The 18471-nt window shown below is 46.5% G+C and overlaps 8 protein-coding genes across 8 annotated transcripts; 4 read left to right on the forward strand and 4 right to left on the reverse strand.

Moving 5' to 3' along the window:
* Nucleotides 1–45: 45 nt before the first annotated feature.
* I203_102449 (GTP-binding nuclear protein GSP1/Ran) lies at nt 46–1710 on the reverse strand (the record flags this gene model as incomplete). The annotated part of the gene is made up of 9 exons (XM_019149829.1): nt 46–63; nt 316–442; nt 504–550; nt 615–652; nt 807–849; nt 914–1173; nt 1239–1262; nt 1361–1388; nt 1660–1710. The coding sequence occupies 9 exons, from the start codon at nt 1708–1710 to the stop codon at nt 46–48; spliced, it is 636 nt and encodes a 211-aa protein (XP_019000927.1).
* Nucleotides 1711–2195: 485 nt separating this feature from the next.
* I203_102450 (uncharacterized protein) lies at nt 2196–3156 on the forward strand (the record flags this gene model as incomplete). The annotated part of the gene is made up of 5 exons (XM_065517099.1): nt 2196–2235; nt 2303–2370; nt 2421–2552; nt 2602–2929; nt 2978–3156. 5 exons carry the CDS (start codon nt 2196–2198, stop codon nt 3154–3156), a joined length of 747 nt encoding a protein of 248 aa, XP_065373917.1.
* Nucleotides 3157–3229: 73 nt separating this feature from the next.
* On the forward strand, nt 3230–4098 carry I203_102451 (uncharacterized protein; the record flags this gene model as incomplete). The annotated part of the gene is made up of 3 exons (XM_065517100.1): nt 3230–3355; nt 3498–3686; nt 3730–4098. The coding sequence occupies 3 exons, from the start codon at nt 3230–3232 to the stop codon at nt 4096–4098; spliced, it is 684 nt and encodes a 227-aa protein (XP_065373918.1).
* A 569-nt stretch (nt 4099–4667) lies between these two features.
* Nucleotides 4668–6392, reverse strand: I203_102452 (uncharacterized protein; the record flags this gene model as incomplete). The annotated part of the gene is made up of 8 exons (XM_065517101.1): nt 4668–5137; nt 5194–5339; nt 5571–5603; nt 5655–5733; nt 5777–5791; nt 5890–5980; nt 6034–6041; nt 6104–6392. The coding sequence occupies 8 exons, from the start codon at nt 6390–6392 to the stop codon at nt 4668–4670; spliced, it is 1131 nt and encodes a 376-aa protein (XP_065373919.1).
* A 348-nt stretch (nt 6393–6740) lies between these two features.
* Nucleotides 6741–8211, reverse strand: I203_102453 (uncharacterized protein; the record flags this gene model as incomplete). The annotated part of the gene is made up of 10 exons (XM_065517102.1): nt 6741–6815; nt 6883–6933; nt 6983–7102; nt 7155–7175; nt 7240–7338; nt 7390–7595; nt 7641–7759; nt 7806–7978; nt 8039–8074; nt 8146–8211. The coding sequence occupies 10 exons, from the start codon at nt 8209–8211 to the stop codon at nt 6741–6743; spliced, it is 966 nt and encodes a 321-aa protein (XP_065373920.1).
* Nucleotides 8212–8499: 288 nt separating this feature from the next.
* Nucleotides 8500–9836, forward strand: I203_102454 (uncharacterized protein; the record flags this gene model as incomplete). Its single annotated transcript, XM_065517103.1, has 7 exons — nt 8500–8895; nt 8954–9019; nt 9085–9188; nt 9240–9331; nt 9528–9598; nt 9653–9730; nt 9792–9836. The coding sequence occupies 7 exons, from the start codon at nt 8500–8502 to the stop codon at nt 9834–9836; spliced, it is 852 nt and encodes a 283-aa protein (XP_065373921.1).
* A 360-nt stretch (nt 9837–10196) lies between these two features.
* I203_102455 (uncharacterized protein) lies at nt 10197–11348 on the forward strand (the record flags this gene model as incomplete). The annotated part of the gene is made up of 4 exons (XM_019149834.1): nt 10197–10371; nt 10426–10592; nt 10653–10996; nt 11066–11348. 4 exons carry the CDS (start codon nt 10197–10199, stop codon nt 11346–11348), a joined length of 969 nt encoding a protein of 322 aa, XP_019000932.1.
* An 81-nt stretch (nt 11349–11429) lies between these two features.
* Nucleotides 11430–18093, reverse strand: I203_102456 (uncharacterized protein; the record flags this gene model as incomplete). The annotated part of the gene is made up of 34 exons (XM_065517104.1): nt 11430–11513; nt 11565–11641; nt 11694–11715; nt 11775–11845; nt 11898–11915; nt 11977–12044; nt 12105–12149; nt 12199–12608; nt 12659–12767; nt 12819–13011; nt 13065–13087; nt 13143–13209; nt 13263–13414; nt 13470–13560; nt 13606–13725; nt 13771–13858; nt 13908–13983; nt 14036–14102; nt 14150–14171; nt 14230–14574; nt 14618–14766; nt 14815–14868; nt 14934–14983; nt 15037–15337; nt 15388–15633; nt 15693–15816; nt 15867–15913; nt 15962–16189; nt 16237–16301; nt 16351–16387; nt 16441–16489; nt 16538–16938; nt 16990–17115; nt 17169–18093. The coding sequence occupies 34 exons, from the start codon at nt 18091–18093 to the stop codon at nt 11430–11432; spliced, it is 4950 nt and encodes a 1649-aa protein (XP_065373922.1).
* Nucleotides 18094–18471: the final 378 nt, after the last annotated feature.

Consider the following 18471-nt stretch of genomic DNA (forward strand, 5'->3'; position numbering starts at 1 on the left):
TGACTCTACCCCATCTACGGACACAACAGGATACGGAGATCAAGCCTAGAGATCGGCATCGTCCTATTGAGATGTGGAATCATATTGTCAATACGATTATCATGTGTCGCAGTGGGAAATCACATGAGTGGCGCCATCAAGGAATGTCAACACTTAAGGAAGGCAGGTATTACGCGATTGATTGTGATATTGTATATCTAGCATAGAGGTGAAGGAAAGATGGCGAAGAAGTAAAATGAAAGAGTAGAAAAGCAGGAAAATGTTGGACTGGTGACGGAAACAACGACGCCGAAAATAGAGAATATGCACACGTACCTCGTCGGGCAAAGGAGCGTTGGCAGCTTGTTTGAGCTCTTCCTCGTATTTGGCGATAAGAGCTTGGTCGACTTGGACTTCGGGGGGAGCAAGAGCAGGAGCAGCAACGAATTCGAGGGATTGGTTGCTAGAGAAAATTGTAAGTTGACGTAATGATGGGAACATGCAAGAGTATTGAATACACTTACCCGACTAATTTTCTGGCGAGCCAAAGGAAAGGCTTCTCGAAGTTGTACTGAAAAAAGCGACATAGGTTAATTGCTGATATATACGTAGATCATGGCTCAATGCTGACTCACGTTAGATTTAGCAGAAATTTCGAAGTATTGGAGGTTCTCTGTTGAATTTGTCCAGTCAAAACGTCAGTCATCAACCAAGTGAACTACGAGAATGACCTTTCTTCGTGAAAGGATGCGCATGGAGATTTGAAGATGGAAAAGGGAGAGAGCGCGAAGCACGGAAACCTTGCTGCAGAGAGGCTTGTGACGTACTCTTTCGGTGGAAGGTGACATTTCCGGTCTTAACTTTTCTTTCCTGTAAATTATCGATGTCAGTGGTGAAAGCAGTATCATAAATTGCAAGGTGACATAAGATTTACCTTAACATCGACCTTGTTACCACAAAGGACGATGGGGATGTTCTCACAAACTCGCTCGAGATCCCGGTGCCAGTTGGGGACGTTCTTGTAAGTGATACGAGAGGTAACATCGAACATAATGATACCACATTGACCTTGGATGTAGTATCCGTCACGGAGACCACCAAACTTCTCTTGACCGGCGGTATCCCACACGTTGAAACAGATGGTACCGAAGTTGGTGTGGAAAGTCAGAGGGTGAACCTCAACACCGAGGGTGGCTGAAGAATACGCAATCGGTATCAGTTTATGTCTCTAGGACTGTAGAGGGGCAAGGACAGCTTACCGATGTACTTTTTCTCGAATTCACCTGTGTAGATTTGTCAGCCAAAATAAACCTTTTTAAGATTGAAGGAAAGAGGCGACGCGCTCTGGCCTCTTGTCTCTAAACCAGAAACGACTACTAACCAGTCAAATGTCGCTTGACGAAGGTGGTCTGCACAGCAATTTGCAAGCAATGTCAGCCATACAACCCAGTGGCGAAAGCGGACACGAGATAAAACATACCTTTCCTAATTATCAGAACATGGGAAGATTGGATAGTGTCAGTCAGTCATGAGTATTTGTTCCGAATCGACAGATGTTTTACATACCCTGCGTTGAGAATCAGGTTCAGCACACGTCCGCTCGCATCGATGAAGGAGACGTAAAATGCAAGGGATCGAACAGAAGTGGAAGGTGTAGCTTAACGAAGCAGAAAAACTCACGGTACCACCATCTCCACATAAGACCAATTTGAAAGTAGCTTGGTTCTCCATTTTAACAGGTTCTTTTTCTAGATTATGAGTCGTGAGTAGGGATGCCTGTGATCGATGGGATGACAGTCAAGGTCTATCTATATAATTAGTGATTTATGGGAAAGGGAAAGAAGGGAGAGGAAGATGTTGAACGAAGAGAGAGAGAGAGCAAAGTGGTGGTGGTGGTGGTGGTGTTGGTGAGCGTGTTCGATATGACTTCTGAAGTTGCAACACCATAAAATCCTACCTGCGTCACTCATTATTTTCGTGTCTCATTAAATCGCATTTAATCCCGTCCCACGTGGGTTCTGGCCGTTCCGTTGTTTGTGGAGTCTCCACTGCTGCTTCTCTTCTACATATATACTCACGCTACTCGCTCTGATATCTGCTATTCTCTGATATCTATATAACTGATACATCCCCCCAGCATACAACACAGCTGTCAAGGAACGATATAAATCACCTAGGGTCAAGCATGGAATAGATCACGGGTCCTGTCGAGAAAGATGCAAGACATCACCAGCTGGCTAAGGGATGCTTGTCGAGGTTAGTTTTATGAGATCATCAACAATCCCAATCTATTCTAATCTGACTTGCGACATGTACTTTCCAGATCTCTCCCCGACGGAGATGGTCAAGCCTCCAGAGCTGACTATGCTTGATGCCATGAACGCCATTCAGGTGTGTGTTGATCCTGTTATACAATCGGATACTGACATTCGCACATTTAGATGATGGATCCCAAGATGGATACCGGAGCGTCGGACTTACAAGAACGGAGATCGTCTCTTGTCTACAGCCCGGCTGCATCTCTCTCCTCAGCGGACCTCTGCTGGACGATGGATAACATGCTGGCTTTAGAGGTATGCACTTTTTACCGGATCCTCAATGAATCAGGCTGATATGACTTAGGTGGCATGGTATCGAGGTGCAACTCTTTGTCAATCAGTTTATACCGCTCTTCACTATCACAATCCTCATCATCTGGCAGGTCCACCTCAGGGCACGGATACTGATCATAGATCATATCTCGTTCACCTTGTTCTGCGAGCCTACGTTCTGCTCTACTGCAAAAGTATTGATCTGGCATACACCGAATTCGCTAAAGGACACGTCAGAGATGGAGAGGACTGCTGGCTTGATCACTACGGTGTCGCTGTCCGCATGAGTGACCCGGTGGAGGATGTGGTAAATTTGGCCAACGAAGCCCTAGAATGGCTCGAGCATCAGTATTCTCCGGGTAAGTCAAGCAAGGTATCCTCGATGTATGTCGCTGATCCTGTAACAGTGTCCTATCACTGGTCTGATCAAATGTCAAAACGTCTGATACACCGACGGGTAAGTCATGGTTGTCATATGGAGCTGACGAATCCAGAACTGGGTACAATATCTGGCTTCAAGCTCCGAAACGTCAACATCATGCAGTCCTCTTCTGCGAGTAATGAGAATAGCTTCAGATGGCATTGAGTTAATTACGGACTCCTCAGATGTAGCAAAAGCTGCTTTCGACTCGTCAATTCCTTCGTACCTGCGGCAACATATGCCTCTACCCGAATTCGAACATCCAACGCAGAGCTTGGCGTGGAAGGATATGAAGGTTATAGTTGACGAACTCATCAATGTGGAGGCAATTGTGTCTCAAGAAGATTCGTGGGATACATGGACAGTGAGTTGTGTGATTGGTAAGGCCTCTGCTGACAGTCAGTGCAAATTACATGGTTTAGGTTGGAGTTCAACTCCACCAATTCCTTTACTACGCTCTTTGATCAAGGTAAGTCGAATTTGCGTATTATCTCGCTGACGATTAGACTCGATTCGATTTCGCGTGCGACCAGGTGGTCGGAGGCCGTCACGGGAACGATCGAGCTGTGCGAATGCTCATCTTTGAAGAAACGGGCTATTCTAACGCAGCAGTGCAACTGTACGACAACGTTACCAATGGGGGTAATGCAGCTGTAGATCATCAGATAAATATTTGGAAAAATCTGGTTTCAAGTGTATGTCACCAGAATCGTGATGTTGAGCTGATACATTATCCAGTATTTGACCGCTACAATGTCAACCTTTCTCTCCAATCGATCGCGCCAGTTTAGGTCTTTTTCGATCTTGTCAGCATCGTGGAGAGAGAGAGCAGCTATGGGAGAGTATCTTTCGAAGTATCGGGATCTATCGGAGATCACGCAAGTCGTTCATGCGATCCGTCTCGACTGTCTTATTGAGTCCAACCTAGCGGCGCTTGACTCAGACCTCGTGACATCTCTGGACGAAGCTGAATTGTGGTGGTGGATGCAACAAGTTACCTCTTCCCGATCACAACTCTGTCAAAGATCGCAATCTTGGTCATCCATATGGGCCAAATTGTGGCTCGCCTTATCTTCTGCAATCTGTTTGGTAAGTCAACCCGGCTAGGGACAAGCTAATCAAATAGCTCCTGACCATACATCCCATACATGACGGTGGTCCTGTTTACTCCGACGCTCGATTCAAGTTACGGCACAAGCATACATTGAAAGCAATCTATCTTTCTGACGGGAAGAGAGCGAAGAGCGGACTGACACCAAGCTTTCAGCGCTTTCAAATGGATCAAGAATCGCTAAAAAGGATTCAGGTGAGTGCGCAGATATGTGTCGCCTACAGCAAGCTGATAAGAATATAGCCGACGAAGTCGCTCAATGATGCCCTGTTGAAACTCAACGAAGCTTCTCAATGGATTAGACAGATCATCGAAATGAAACGAGAAGATACTGTGGATTTGACCGATTTTTATGTAGGTAAAACAGTAAATCAACGTCGCTAATGATGCTAATGACAGGGCCCAATAAAACTGTTGACCGAAGTTATTGAGCATAACAAGAGTGTGTTGGAGAACCATGGGGATTTGTTCTCTTGGGACAGAAGTGCAAGACGTGGAGGTCGAGCTCGATGGATACCTAGGATTAAGGGTGATGCTTCACATGTATGACATGCCTATATTGTGTCTACGATTGGGCTTGTCCAACACCTACCTCGAAACCGTCCACTTCTGCCTCTCCATCAACTGTCGCTGGCTCATCTATCACCTGACCATTGACCTTCGCCTCATGCCTTTCTTCCCAGATATTTGTATCCGCTCGATCTCGTTGCGCAATCTTCTTTACTATAGCATCGAACACATCTTTAACGTTGTCGATAGGTATTTTGAGCCCTTCAGCGACCTGTTCTACTGTTTTGCTTTTGCTGACGATCTCAGCTGCTTTTTTTCGCTCTTGCTTCGACATGTTGGATATAGGCGGTGGAGAAGCTTTGAATTGGGTTAAGAGGAATTTGGTGTTTCCCCATGGGTTGTTGGTATGCTTTGCAATGGCGAGCAGTTTTGGAACGACTTCCGTCATGTTACATACCGGTCCAGTGGGCAGGAATACAGAAGGGTTACGTTCTGCCGCACGAGCAAGCATGACAGAATCGGCATCTGATGGAAAAGTCAGCTAAGCATTCACACGTTTCCATATTTTTGACCATACTCACTGGTCTCGGTTCTGATCTTTTCCCAATTGGTCCAACCATCACCATCTCCATTACAAATCACGGGTAAACCTCGTCGCTTTCCTAAAGCTACTATATCTGCCAATCTTTCCCATAAAGCTCGTTCTGCGGGTCTCATATCACGGGTTCTACAGTGTACAGTCAAATTGCGTATACCCGTCCGTATTATACGAGAGACAAGGAATAAAGTGGATGGTTGAGTAGGAAGCAAACGGATTTTGCATGATATGGGCAAAGGGATGGAATCGAGCAGAGCGCGAAGGATGTTGAGTAGGATGTCAGGTGTCGATAAAAGGGCAGCTCCCATACCGGAATGCGTTCTTCATGTAAGCAAGCGTCTATACCGATCATTGACTCACGAGAAGGGCTTGGGACAACCGCAGTTCAGATCACTAATAGCAAAGTCAGCAATTGCAAACAATCTAGTACACAGCGTCGCTTACATCCCTGATACATCCTGCTGGACTATCTGAGCAGCCTTCACGGCGAGCTCTGGATCGGACGAACCGATCTGGAAGATGACTGCAGATTCAAGTGAGCTCAATCCTGGTGACTGTAGACTTACGATATGGCTTCTCTACTGGATGAGTACTGAAAATCGGACCCTGTCCCTTGTGATAGGTGATGACCCCAGTCACGGCTATTTGTCAGCCCAGAGCATGTACAGCACCAACTCACGATCAACGGTCCTTTCTGATCCTATGATAGCTTTATCTACTACTTCGGGTGACCACACTAATCCAGCTCCATAGTACAGGGATAAAAGACGCTGGAAACGAAGTCAGTCTGCTGTGTATGATCTCGTGAAAAGGCGAGACATACCGTAGGCACTGATGAGGTCGTTTCAGTCAGTCATAATGCATCGGTCAGTTGCATAGAGTAAGGTACTCACAGGTTCCTGTCCTCACCATAGGTGCCAGGACCAACTTATCGCGATAATTCAGCTCGTTCTCGTATGTTTTAGGGAATTCAATAGGCAAGGACATCTGCTCTTCCACAAGTTCAGCTTCATTTGGTTGATCGGAGTCATCGGATCCGTTGGGCTGAGCATTGTCCGATGCTATGGGAGTAGATTGTGACTTCACTTGTTGAGAGGGAGTACTGGTGTGGTCTGTCTTGAGCCGCTTGACTTCTCGAACGGCCCCAGCTGGGGAAGGACTGCGAGCGGTTGCAACAGCCATGAAGAAGGTGCGGAGCGGGCGATATGTTCTTATTGGTCTCGAGGAAATCAGCTTCCGTAGAGCTGAAACAGGCATATGCAGCGCCAGGGCAAGTGAATGATATATATGGCTTGAAAGGAGTCAAGGTCAGTCATTTGTGGATGCAGCAAAGAAAAATGTTGATGGACCACAAGAAGATGCGGTGGGTGGCAACAAACAAAGCGAGAGTCACGTGACTTGAGGAGATCATCTGTTAGGTGTATGTTTGTATGATATACAGATAGAGATATGCATGTATGTATGTATCTATCTATGCGACTCGCTGGATGTGCAACATAGGACGTTAGCCTGCCATATAATTGCTGAGTGTTAATTGAAATCACTCACATAAGAACCATAATCCTTGTCAGGATCATACACCTCCCACCTCGACGCAGGGAAAATCTAATTTGAACAACCCAGTCAGAGCCCCTTTCAGAAAATGGATATTGTATCCCAATAGGTAGCTCACATGTTTATATCGATTGTACCACGATCTTTCAACGACTTTACCAGCGTGTGACTGCTCCATGTCAGCAGGCGACTACGTTAACCTTTGGCGGTCAACTCACCTCATCCTTTTCCACTGTCGCATCAGCTAGCAGACGCACATCGTCGTGTACATCAAAGTTGAAGAGAGGTCCTGACTTTCCTCGAGCTTTGTTGATGATAAAATCATAAAATGTGTAGTGCTGAACAGATCGGTCAGCGCAACATCAATGGATCAGAGCACTTGTTACTGACATGTGGAATAATAAGATCTTCCTAATTACACGACATCCAACGTTAGCAATTGGCTTTTTGAGAACGAACATTGATAATAACTCGCCTTGATGTACATCAAATTCTCGACACTAGTGCCACGAAGCTCTGGGAACTGCTGACGGCACTTGTTCAGGAATGTGCCGATATCGTCTCCTTTCTTGCACTAAAAGAGTCATCAGTTGCCTATCTTTTCAACTATCCTATATACGCTTACCTCTACACTTTTCCTGTGACCACTACCATCCCAGAAAGAATAGGTAATCTCGATAGTCTCTGCTTTAGTCTTCTCCTGCTCAGCTAACCACTTCTTGCGTAGCTGTTCCCGTTCTATAAGCTCCCTCTCTTCTCGCTGACGATCCGGAAGGAACGATGTATCGACTGTAGGGTTTTTGCTGAATTTCTTCCTGTTACTCGTTTCATCTGGAATGAAGGTTATTAAAAGTTGCTTGGCCAATTAGCACTCACCTTCTTCATCCCTAGCCCGTTTGTCGCCTACAGAAGCGTCCTCTTCCTCTTCATCTGCAAATGACAACTTAGACTTTTCTTTCTTTTTTGTTTTCTTTGGTTTCACGACACCTTTCGTTCTGTAGACGGAAGTTAGTATATGCGATCTGTGGTGGTATGACTAACCCTTTGTCAGCGGCGACTTGGGCTGCCAGCTGTCTCTGACGTTCCTCGAGATCATCTTTGGTTTTCTGAAATTCTGAAAGCGTGACCAAACCGACTGTCGTTTTGATCAATCTTTCATCTAAATTTTCCGTTACTCCGATGAACTTGTTAACCGTATGATCCCTTTCGGCTTCCTGTTGGGTCAGGCATCTATCAGCACGAGTATGATACGTTGATGTTGATTCTCGACATACCTTCAACAGAGCGTCCTTCTGACGTTGGTGTTCGGCCTAAAAGATCTTAAAATAGGTAAGTTAAGATATGCTACCAGTCGCGAAAGCCATGACTTTGATCGACTTACGGCTTCTCGTTCCCGCTGTTTGGCGAGGATGAGATTCCTCCTTGATTCTTCTGGTGGGCCAGACATGGTTGATTGCTCAGCTGATGATTGACAGTTGTGCCGATAAGTCTCCAATATCATATCATATGCATCGGCTATAATCCAGTGTTGTCATGACATGCATAGAACAACAAAGCTGGATGGTTACGTAATAGGAAAGACTACGCGTGATTTACACAGCATCAACACATCCATCCCATACATAGCATTTCATTCCATTCATAATTCAATCTCAACCTCTTATTTCCATCTTCATATCGATATATCTCTCACTAACGACACACCTATACTGGCAGACATACGCCATTTCTCACCATGTCCCATCAGTACGGCAACCACTACGCCGATCCGTACAATCAGCAACAACAAGGGTATTACCACAACAACAACGGTTATGACGAGACCCAACAACACCCTCCTCCTTTCCAAAATGAAGGCTATACCTATAGCAATGACTCCAACCCATACGGTGAAGAGCCTCGATACCCCTCATACCCCGCTGACCCCTCGGCAGGCGATTATCAACCCAACTCAAGTACCGAAAAAATGAATGATGAGGTGCAATATCAGGAAAACACCCAGAGAGCACAACCGGGTCGATCAGGATTGAGGCGACCTCCTGTGTCCATCGCTGAGATGGGTCCGCCCCCTAGGAGTACGGGTATCTTGCGAATGTGGAGGAAAGATGAAAGGGGTAAACAATGGTCAAGGGTGAGATCGATCAACATAACCTTTCCGTCTCGAGATATGAAGCTCATATCTTACATAGGGTGGTGGTGTACGAATGTCATTGAGGCTATGCTGCTGCTGCTTTACCATCGGTCTCATCTTGGTCGTCAGCATCCTGCTGTCAATTATTCTCGTGAGTGATCATAGTCACGAAATTGCGCTAATAAACAGTATGTTCGACCTCCGAGTTTCGCTCTTAACAGCGTAAACATCGGCTCTTCCCCAGTATCTCTCACCACCAATGGTCTCACCGTCAGCTTTGACCTCAGTATTAGGTAAGTACTACATCAACTACTTTCAATGCTCGAATGCTGACATCTTGACAGTGTTGCCAATCCCAATTGGTTCAATGCGGATTTCAAGGAAATCACCGCGACGGCGCAGTATCCTGGTAACAACACTAACACGTTTGGAGGAGGTACATTATACAACCTCAATTTTGTCGGATACACTCAATCAACTTTCGATTTCCCTTTCACCCTGAAGTGAGTATGTGTCAGGTCGAACAGCAGCTGACAATCAGTTACACTTTGTCCAAGGACCCCAATCAAGTCATCCTCAAGGATCTGATCAGTGAGTTCATTTATCTTGGAATGAATGCTGACAATATACAGGTAAATGCGGTATATCAGGTGGTACCAAACAAGATATCACAGTAGACTACGACCTCTATCTCAAATTGAAGGTGAGTACAAATCACTGGAAACCTCTCGCGTACGCTGATTCCGACGCGACACAGATTCTTGGGGTCACAGTTAGTCCTACTATCAGCAATAGCGCAAGTTTCGAATGTCCTATCACTGCTTCTGATATTCAGGTAAGTGATCTCACACAATGACAATCTTCACGTAAAGCATAAATGCTGACTTGTTCTTCAGTCGATCATTGGAAGTGATTCCTTATCTGGTCTGATCGGATCCTAGTGTAATATCAGAACACATCAACTCGGTATAACTTTACGCCTATCCCTCCATGTCACGTCTTTTTACGTATATAGCCACGGTATAAATGCCTCAATCGTTTGTGATCTTTCAATGCATGTAAACGGACAATCTTTATACTGTATCTGTCTACCATTCCCGTTTAGTGGTACATGTGCTCTCCCTTTTCATTCACCGGTGCCCTCCGGCCCGGCAGATCATTCAGATTGTCACCTCGATGGGCCTCCCTCCACTTCTTATCCTGTACATATATTCTAAACAAGCTTTCAATAGGCTCCCTCTGCCTGTTTTTCCAGATACAGAAATCGATCAGATAGTCCAATTGAACTTCATCGATCCAATATGAGCGCACCATCATCGTTCACCAGCAGAGAAGCCCTTTCGGAGCGTCGATTGCAGGACCCCTCGAAGCCTGCTCCGCAACGTAAGAAGAGAGTCATCGTTACAGGTGGTTCCGGGAAACTAGGTCGATATATGGTTAGAGAGATGGTAGAGCATGGTTGGGAAGTTTGGAATCGTGAGTGAGACCATTCCTGGTCATTCTGGATACATCTCTGACATCCATTTACAGTCGATGTTAGCCCGCCAGCACCTGAAGAGGCAAAAGTTGCCAAGTTTGTTCACGTCGATTTGACAGATTATGGACAAGTCATCGCCGCTCTTTCTGATCTTGACTCGGGATATAAAGGTGTAGACGCTGTGATTCATCTTGCAGCCATCCCATCTCCTTCTCGAGCAGTGAGTAAGAGGTCGTACTAATAAGCCATGCACGGGGTATAACTGATCATGCGATTTTAGCCAAACCATGTCATTTTCCATACGAACATTCGACAGACCTACAACATCATGGAAGCTGCCCGTGTACTCAACATCACCAATCTTGCAATCGCCTCCTCAGAGACAGTCTTCGGTATGCCCTTCTACCCTCACATCCCCGAAAGGCTACCTATCCGCGAAGATGCCGAAAGACCAGAATCAAGTTATTCTCTCGCCAAATTGCTTGGTGAAAAGATGGGAGAACAATACACCAGATGGAATCCTGAAGCCAAAATCATCAATATCAGATTGAGTAACGTCATGATACCCGAGCAGTATCTCGATTTTGAGAACTGGCAAAATGACCCATGGACCAGGGCTTGGAAGTGAGTATCATTACATTCTATAGCTGTAACTTCATTTCCCCTTACTGATGATGATGACCATTCGCTTAGCGGCTTCTGCTATATTGATGCAAGGGATTGCTCCCAAGCGTTCAGGCTTGCTATCGAGTCTTCGCTCAAGGGTGCTCACGTTTTCAACATTGCAAATGCTGACAACGCATTCCGCGTGCCGACTGCTGAGCTTATGAAGAAAGTTTTCCCTGACACCAAATGGGAACCTGAAACCGATAACCCAAGAGAAGGAGGTATCAGCATCAAGAAGGCCCGAGAGATGCTTGGATACGATCCCAAGTACGACTGGCAATCGGAGTACGAAAGGTTGACAAAGAAGTAATCAATGGTAGCCGGAGTCGCGGTGTTATGTTATGATATGCATACTGTAGTCCTTCTATGGGAACATCCGAAAGCCGTACGCTCAAGATCTTCTCTTCTTCCTCTCGGCTTGCATCGCCAACTCTTTGAGGTTTTTAAATTCAGTCCGACCGGTGGCTTTGCACAACTGTTCGCTCTGTTAGCTTGCGGGCCATGAATGCGATATGATGTCACTCACGGCGTAGAACTTGGATTTGTGATCTCTCAACAATTCAGCAGGACTAGCAAATTCGGCTATCCGACCCTGGTCCATCACTTCGAGGAAAGTCAGTTAGCTCTTTATCGGTGTGCAAATAGCAAGACTTACCGAGGACTTTGTCAAAATCGATCTGATGCCAAAGCACACTTCAGCTATCATGATTCAAGCAAGCGCACTCCAACAACTCACGATCGTGTGTATACGATGAGCAATTGTCAAGATCGTAGAGTCAGAAAATTCCTCTCGGATTGTTCTTGAGACTGATGTAACTTGTCATCAGCTAGGATACTATGGGAATCAAGAGGTACTTACTGAGTTCATCCGTTTCGTCTACACAGCACACGTATAGGTCAATGACACTGACCTGCCTCTAGCAAATAATCGTACTTACAATCGATAGAAGCAGTAGCTTCATCCATGAACAAGATCTTATTCCGCTTCAATATAGCTCGGGCCATGCTACAAGAGTGACAGACTTGAGTAGAGGCTCTGCTTATTTCCTACTTCAGATTCACTCACCAGATAAGTTGTTTCTCTCCGCTGGAGAAATTGTCTCCTCCCTCGCTGCCAATGACATCAGTGATATTCCTTACTGTTAGCCTCAATGACTTACCTGACGGGATTGGACAGGTCTCTGAACACGTTCTTGTTCCTGCCTTCCTCATCTTCAGCATCTACGCCCTCACCTAGAGGCTCATCGTCTTTGATAAGATGGACTCGTCTCAAGGCCGCATAGATGTCAGCATCATCGTACTCGTCGAAAACGTCCAAGGTCGATCGAAGGGTTCCTGATAATATTGTCGGATCTTGAGGAATGATTGTCACCCTACTGCGTAAGTCGGTAAGACCAATCTTGGAAATGTCAATCCCGTCAATGACGATTGTACCTTCGGTGGCTTCTACAAAACGGAAAAAGCTTAAAGCCAGAGTCGATTTTCCACAACCAGTCGCACCGACAATACCAATTTTTTCACGAGGGGCTACTGTAAAGCTGATACTATGGAGTACATCGGGGAGATCGGGCTATCGATGCGTCAGCAATTGACATCTATACGGGGCAATCAGATACTAACAGCATATCTGATAATGAGTTTCTCGACGGTTATAGCCCCTGATTCCGGCCATGACGCAGGAGGTCTTGGATCAACGAATTCAGCAGCTTCACGTTGAAGATCGGTGAACCTGCAGTATTGGGTGAGTATTCTTGGCCATTTGCTCCACCTTTGGACTTACTCTTTGAGACGCTCGATTGCAACCATACTCTGTTCGAGCTGCACAAATCGTCTCACGACAAACAGAAGGTCATGGCAGATAGTCCCGGCAAAGGACAAGGCGAAACCCGCCATTGCGGCATCCACTCCTGGGGCGATAAGTACAGCAACTGCGGTAAGACCGACCAGAACCGCTGATAGAAGATTGAAACGAGCTGTGGTTGTATGGAATTAGTGGGAGAAATATGAGTGCCATTCTAAGACTCACCCGAAAGCCATCGATTGACCGTCCTGGATAGCATATCAGCGTCGCATATAAACGAAACAGAGGCAGCTAATGGCTCACCATGACCATACGAAAGCTAAGACGTTCGTGTCCGCCAGTCTCATCATATGCTTCAAAGATATCGTACCTGTATTCCTTTCAGTATTGTCGATTTGTATCACGACAAGATACCAGACTCACTCGCTCCAAAAGCTCGCAGTACTGCAACTCCCGATACTGTCTCACCGAACAGAGAATAGAGTGGAGACCTAGTGACAGAGTCAAGTCGTCTCATATCTCGAGAGGTTTGGCCGTAGATGGATCCGGCCTGATAGTAAATTACCATGATGACACTTGGCACGAGGCAAGGATTAGCTGGTTTGACTCATACATCCGGGGTGGACTTACCTTCCCGCGAGAATGAATGGAAGGCCGCCAACGTAAGTGATGGAAATAAATGTCACAACCACATTCAGTCCAAGTGTAAGACTTCGGACGACTGTGAAACGAGTCAGCACCCATGTTCAGGTTGGCATTTACTCACAATTATCAGCAGTACTTGAGTCCAAACCTTCGATGTCTTTGCCGAATCGATTGAGCAATCTGCCTCGACTAGTCGTGTCATGGAATCGCAACGTGGAGAATAAGACGGATTCGAGCATTGCTGGAAGGAAGTCAGTGTCTGGTGAGCCTATCGACGATGACTCACCGTTGTGTAGCTTTTTACTTGCTTGTAGTGAGCCTAGATAGATTATAGCATATTGGAAGTTGGAAGCAAATACTCCAATGATAGTGATCTATGCTATCGTCAGCTAAAGGTTATGACGCGGGCAGAATGAAACTGACCGCAGCGTAACCGACAACAAAGTATTGGGCGGTATGTCCGGCTTGGGCCGTTGACTGATTTGAACCTGTCCAATATCTTTGTTTCTCTGTCAGTCTCGAAGTGGTTCGATATTAAGGGCGACACTCACTCAAGCCAACCCTTTTCGGCCACTGGGACGACCATTGCCATGGCCAGAGCAAGGATGAAGAAGAACCCTGAAAATTAAGTCAGACAAGGTGAATCTCATTAATGATACACTTACACCAAAAAGGTCCTCCCAGAGCCTATAGTAAGCAAATTTAGCACTTGTCCCCCTGTCCTGCCCATGATCACAGTACTCACTCCGAAGTATGTCTTCCATACGGACCACGCGATTCTGCCTCGAGCACGTTTCTCGTCTTCTATTAGTTTTCGAGGAACCTTGGCTTTGACATCGACAGTCGAGTTAGCGAGAGTCGTTTCATCTTCAGGCGCCAGTGAACTGGTTTCCGAGCCAGGATCAGATCCTGTAGCCCCACTCAAGCTGATAACACTCTTGTGGGTAGATTTGAGGGCGGTTTCGTCCACAAGTTTCTCCTCTTTAGCTTCACCTTCCGTGGGTTTGGCTCTGAGATCTTCTTCATCTAGCTTGGCCATAAGTCCGGAGGCTACGAAGTCGTCCCGAGTCCCGGAAAATTTCACATCACCCTGCAGTCTCGTTAGCTAGGCTTTCAGTGAGGTGCTCACTCACGTTCTCGAGAGCAACGATGTATGCGGCACCGGGTGAGACCAACGCAGTATGATGGGAGACCAGGAGTACCGTCCTACCTTCCAGTATTCGGCCTTGCAGACAATTTGCCATGAGTGCATGAGCTGTATGGGCGTCTACAGCACTCAGAACTAGGGTGATGTGTCAGCACTTAGTAAGCCACACTATCATGAACGTACCATCATCGAGCAACAACACGCCAGCACGGCTGTACACAGCACGGGCAAGCGACACTGTACATGGATCATCAGCTTTGATGACATCACACACGACGTATGATAAGACCATAGGGACCAACCTCGAGCTTTCTGACCGCCACTAAGGTTTAATCCTTTCTCACCAATCTCACTGGAATCTCGATTCAGCTACGAAATAGACACTTTGATTACTTTCGCACTCACGTTTGATCACCATCCTCAAGTATTTCCAGATCAGTGGTCAGTGAGCAAGCTTCGATGACCTGTTGGTATCTTTGCGAGTTCCAAGGTGAAGAGAAAACGATGTTGTCCTTAATCGAGGCGTTCTGAAGCCAGGCTTGTTGAGGTACAAAAGCAACCAGGTTGGGAATAATCCAGTCTGTGTCAGATATCTCCTTCTCGGAATAGCCCATTGAGTCTGGCGAAGATCGAGGACAGATAACTTGACCAGCTAGCAGATCGGCTTCACCGAGCAGACCCGCCAGGAGTAGAGACTTTCCGGATCCTGTGCTTCCGTCAGCTTGAACTGTAAACACATTCACTCACCAAGTCGACCGCAAATCAGAGAAAGCTTTCCTTTCGGGAACCTGAGCGAGAGATCGGCAAGAGTGAAAGCATTTTTTGGAGTCGTAGCAGTTGATCGAGATGATCCATTTTGGTTGACAGGAACCGCAGAGTCATCCCGAGGCCATGTGTATGTGGCCGACGACAATACGATATCTCCTTGACCATCATTTTCGTCAATTGGCGCAACCTCAGCGAGCGAGAGATATTTTTCGATACGGCGACATGAGACAAAACCTTGCGAGCGGTTGAGTATAAGCTCACGAATCAAATGCTCCAATCAGCTCCGCACTTACCCTGTAAAGCTTCGATAAAGGTCTCGGGCAGAGCGTTGAGAGCATATCTCAATTCGGCAAATACAGCGACCGACGTGAAGGCGGTAGATGGGGTAAGTGTCTTGCCGCGCACTAGGGTGTAATGCTGCGGGCATGGTCAGCGTGACTTGGTGATAGAATAGCGGGGTGACTTACCAGGAAAGACACGACAGTAACGAGTACCGGTGTGAGAGCCCAGATACCTGAAAGCTGCATTAGTTTTCGCACAGCTCTTCATTGGATAGACATACAATTGAATGCCACTTCGATCTGGTAATTACGAGCTTGCCAAGATAACTCATTCTTCCTGATGGTCTTTATACGAGACTCGAATGACCGTTCCCATGCCATGAATTTGAGCATCCGTATACCCTGAAGTATTTCATTCATCAAAGCTGTACGCTGATCTCTCGTCTTCATGAGGTTCTCTTGTGCTCTGACAACGATCTTTGAGGCGAAGTGGTTAAGAGGTAATGATACTGGTCGCGCTGTCAGTGCCATTCTCCTACGATAAGCGGTGACTCACAAATAGCGGTCAACAGTCCATACAAGGCGGAGATGCCTAAGAGCTTGAAGACGAAAACGCTCGCACTGTGGCATGGTCAGTAAGATCGCCTGAGTAAAAAGCCAAAACACTTACACAAGGAGCTCTAAAGGTGAATCGACGACCGCAAAAACTTCAAATGAACTCTGTCAGTAGAATTGCGAATGACCCCATGAAGAAACTCACGATGGAATACAAAATCAGTGACACGATCAACGTCGACTGTGAATAGAGTCTTTGCGATGGATGAGCTTCACCCCTAGCTACTAGAAGTGGGACTTACCATGATCTGAGTTTTGGAGCTGACGGCTTCTTCATCCTCAGGTCCATCTTCGCCTGCAGCTTCCTTCTTCTTCTGGTCTTTAGCTGCCTCCGCTTTGACATCTCCCACTTGTCCTTTATCGTCGCCAGCTGCGGCGATGTCCTTCTTCCGCAAAGTCTTGCTGAAGAGCAGCGTGTTCAGCTGGAGTTTGATTCGTGCTTGCAGATAAGTAGAGCTGATCGACCAAGTCACTCCGGTAGCGATAAACATGATGGCGTTCGACATGAACAATCCAAAGCAGAGCAGCCAGCCCCAAGCGGGAGTAGATCGTGTGGGATCGTTTTCGAGATACTCCACGAATTTCAGCAAGATATAATGTGGTATATAGTATCCGAAAGCGGTAGCAGTAGCAAGGAGGGTTTCTGAACAATTCGTTAGTCAGCGCACATTTTGGTCCAGAGTCTGATACTTACGAGCCCATAGCAGCCCTGAATTAGCTTTGGCTACCTTCCATAGAAGGTTGAACCCCTCTTTACGTCCGAATCGACCCTTAGGTCTCCCGTATATTCCCCTCATATGTCGGTATTGAACGAGAGCACCTAGGTCATGTCAGTACAATGGTGACGATAATCGAATGCGGCACTGCACTTACGAAGACTTTTTGGTAAAATTGGAAGATCCCAAACATCTAAACTATCTGAATAATAACCTTTACGTATAACGGGAGTAGCGTAACCAAATAAAAGCCATTCCGGTACATTTGCTTGAACTTCAGCGCTAACATTGGGTTTACTATTATCGAGAGACTCCGTTCCCGAAGGTACTGCTTCGATGATCTTGCTTGGATAAATGGCGTCCAAGGGAAGATAAAGAGGGGGACCCCGTCGCACGGAGAGGATCGTAAGGAGGGGAAGTACGTAGAGAATAGGAAGAAGCATTTTGAGAAGCGAGACAGGGGTGAAATGAGGAATTGCAAATACATCGATACGGGCGAATGATGCGAATAATCCGGTAGGAGCGGACGGGAGTGGTGTCGAAGGGAGAAGAGCGAGGAAAGCCAGGACCATAAACTGAATGAAGATATCGATCGAGAGGTGAACGGTCGTAGCCCAGTGAGGTTGAGTCTCGTTCTGAGAGATATGACAGTAGGCGAGATAAAGGGTAACTATCTGCGATGGCAGAAGAAGCGAAGGTAGGATAATCGATCGGGTCTTTTCATCTTGATCAGGTGTGTGAGCGATAATTGCGAAGATGAGCAAGAGGATGTTGCAGATCAGGGGTGGGATCATCAACAGTAACACGCCTATTTTTCGTCGTCTCATCGATGCCCAGAACGTTTCTGGATCAACCGGAGTACCATCTTCGCATACTACAGGATCTTCGATATTGAAAGGGTCTTTTTCGAGAATGTCATAACGTTCGTTAAGATCTTCATCCTGATGAGTGGGTAGGGCGATACGCTTCTGAAACAGAGTGTAGATGGGAGAAGCAGGATGTGTCGATAGATAGATTGTCAATGAGGACAACGATACCAGAGGAATAAAAGTTGTGCTGATGATGGGAATCAGGTTGAACATGGTGTCCAATGAGTTGGGGTTGAACCGTGAGGCTTAAGCCAAGCTGCGAGCGAAGCTGTATCGTGTCTGAGCGATGAGGCGAATCGGACGCAAGTGAGACGATGAAGGGATGAGCGATTCAGCGACAAGGGAAGAGCTGATGAAGGACTGATGATGTTCGGAACCGAGATGGAGAACCCTTTGCATGAGTCGTGTTCAGAAAGTGAGTACTAGTGGTATTCCTTTCTGCTCCTTTCTGTTCATCTAGATGTCTGCTACGGGCCGTCCAACAGTGTCTCTTCTGCCTTTTAATTCACCTCTCAGGCGGAACGGCGTTTGCGAGGGGGAGATAACAGGGATGAGAGCGCAAGTCGAGCAGGATGAGCCAGCTTCGTCTTT

This window comes from Kwoniella mangroviensis (genome assembly GCF_000507465.2).
Source record: "Kwoniella mangroviensis CBS 8507 chromosome 1 map unlocalized Ctg01, whole genome shotgun sequence".
Taxonomy (NCBI): domain Eukaryota; kingdom Fungi; phylum Basidiomycota; class Tremellomycetes; order Tremellales; family Cryptococcaceae; genus Kwoniella; species Kwoniella mangrovensis.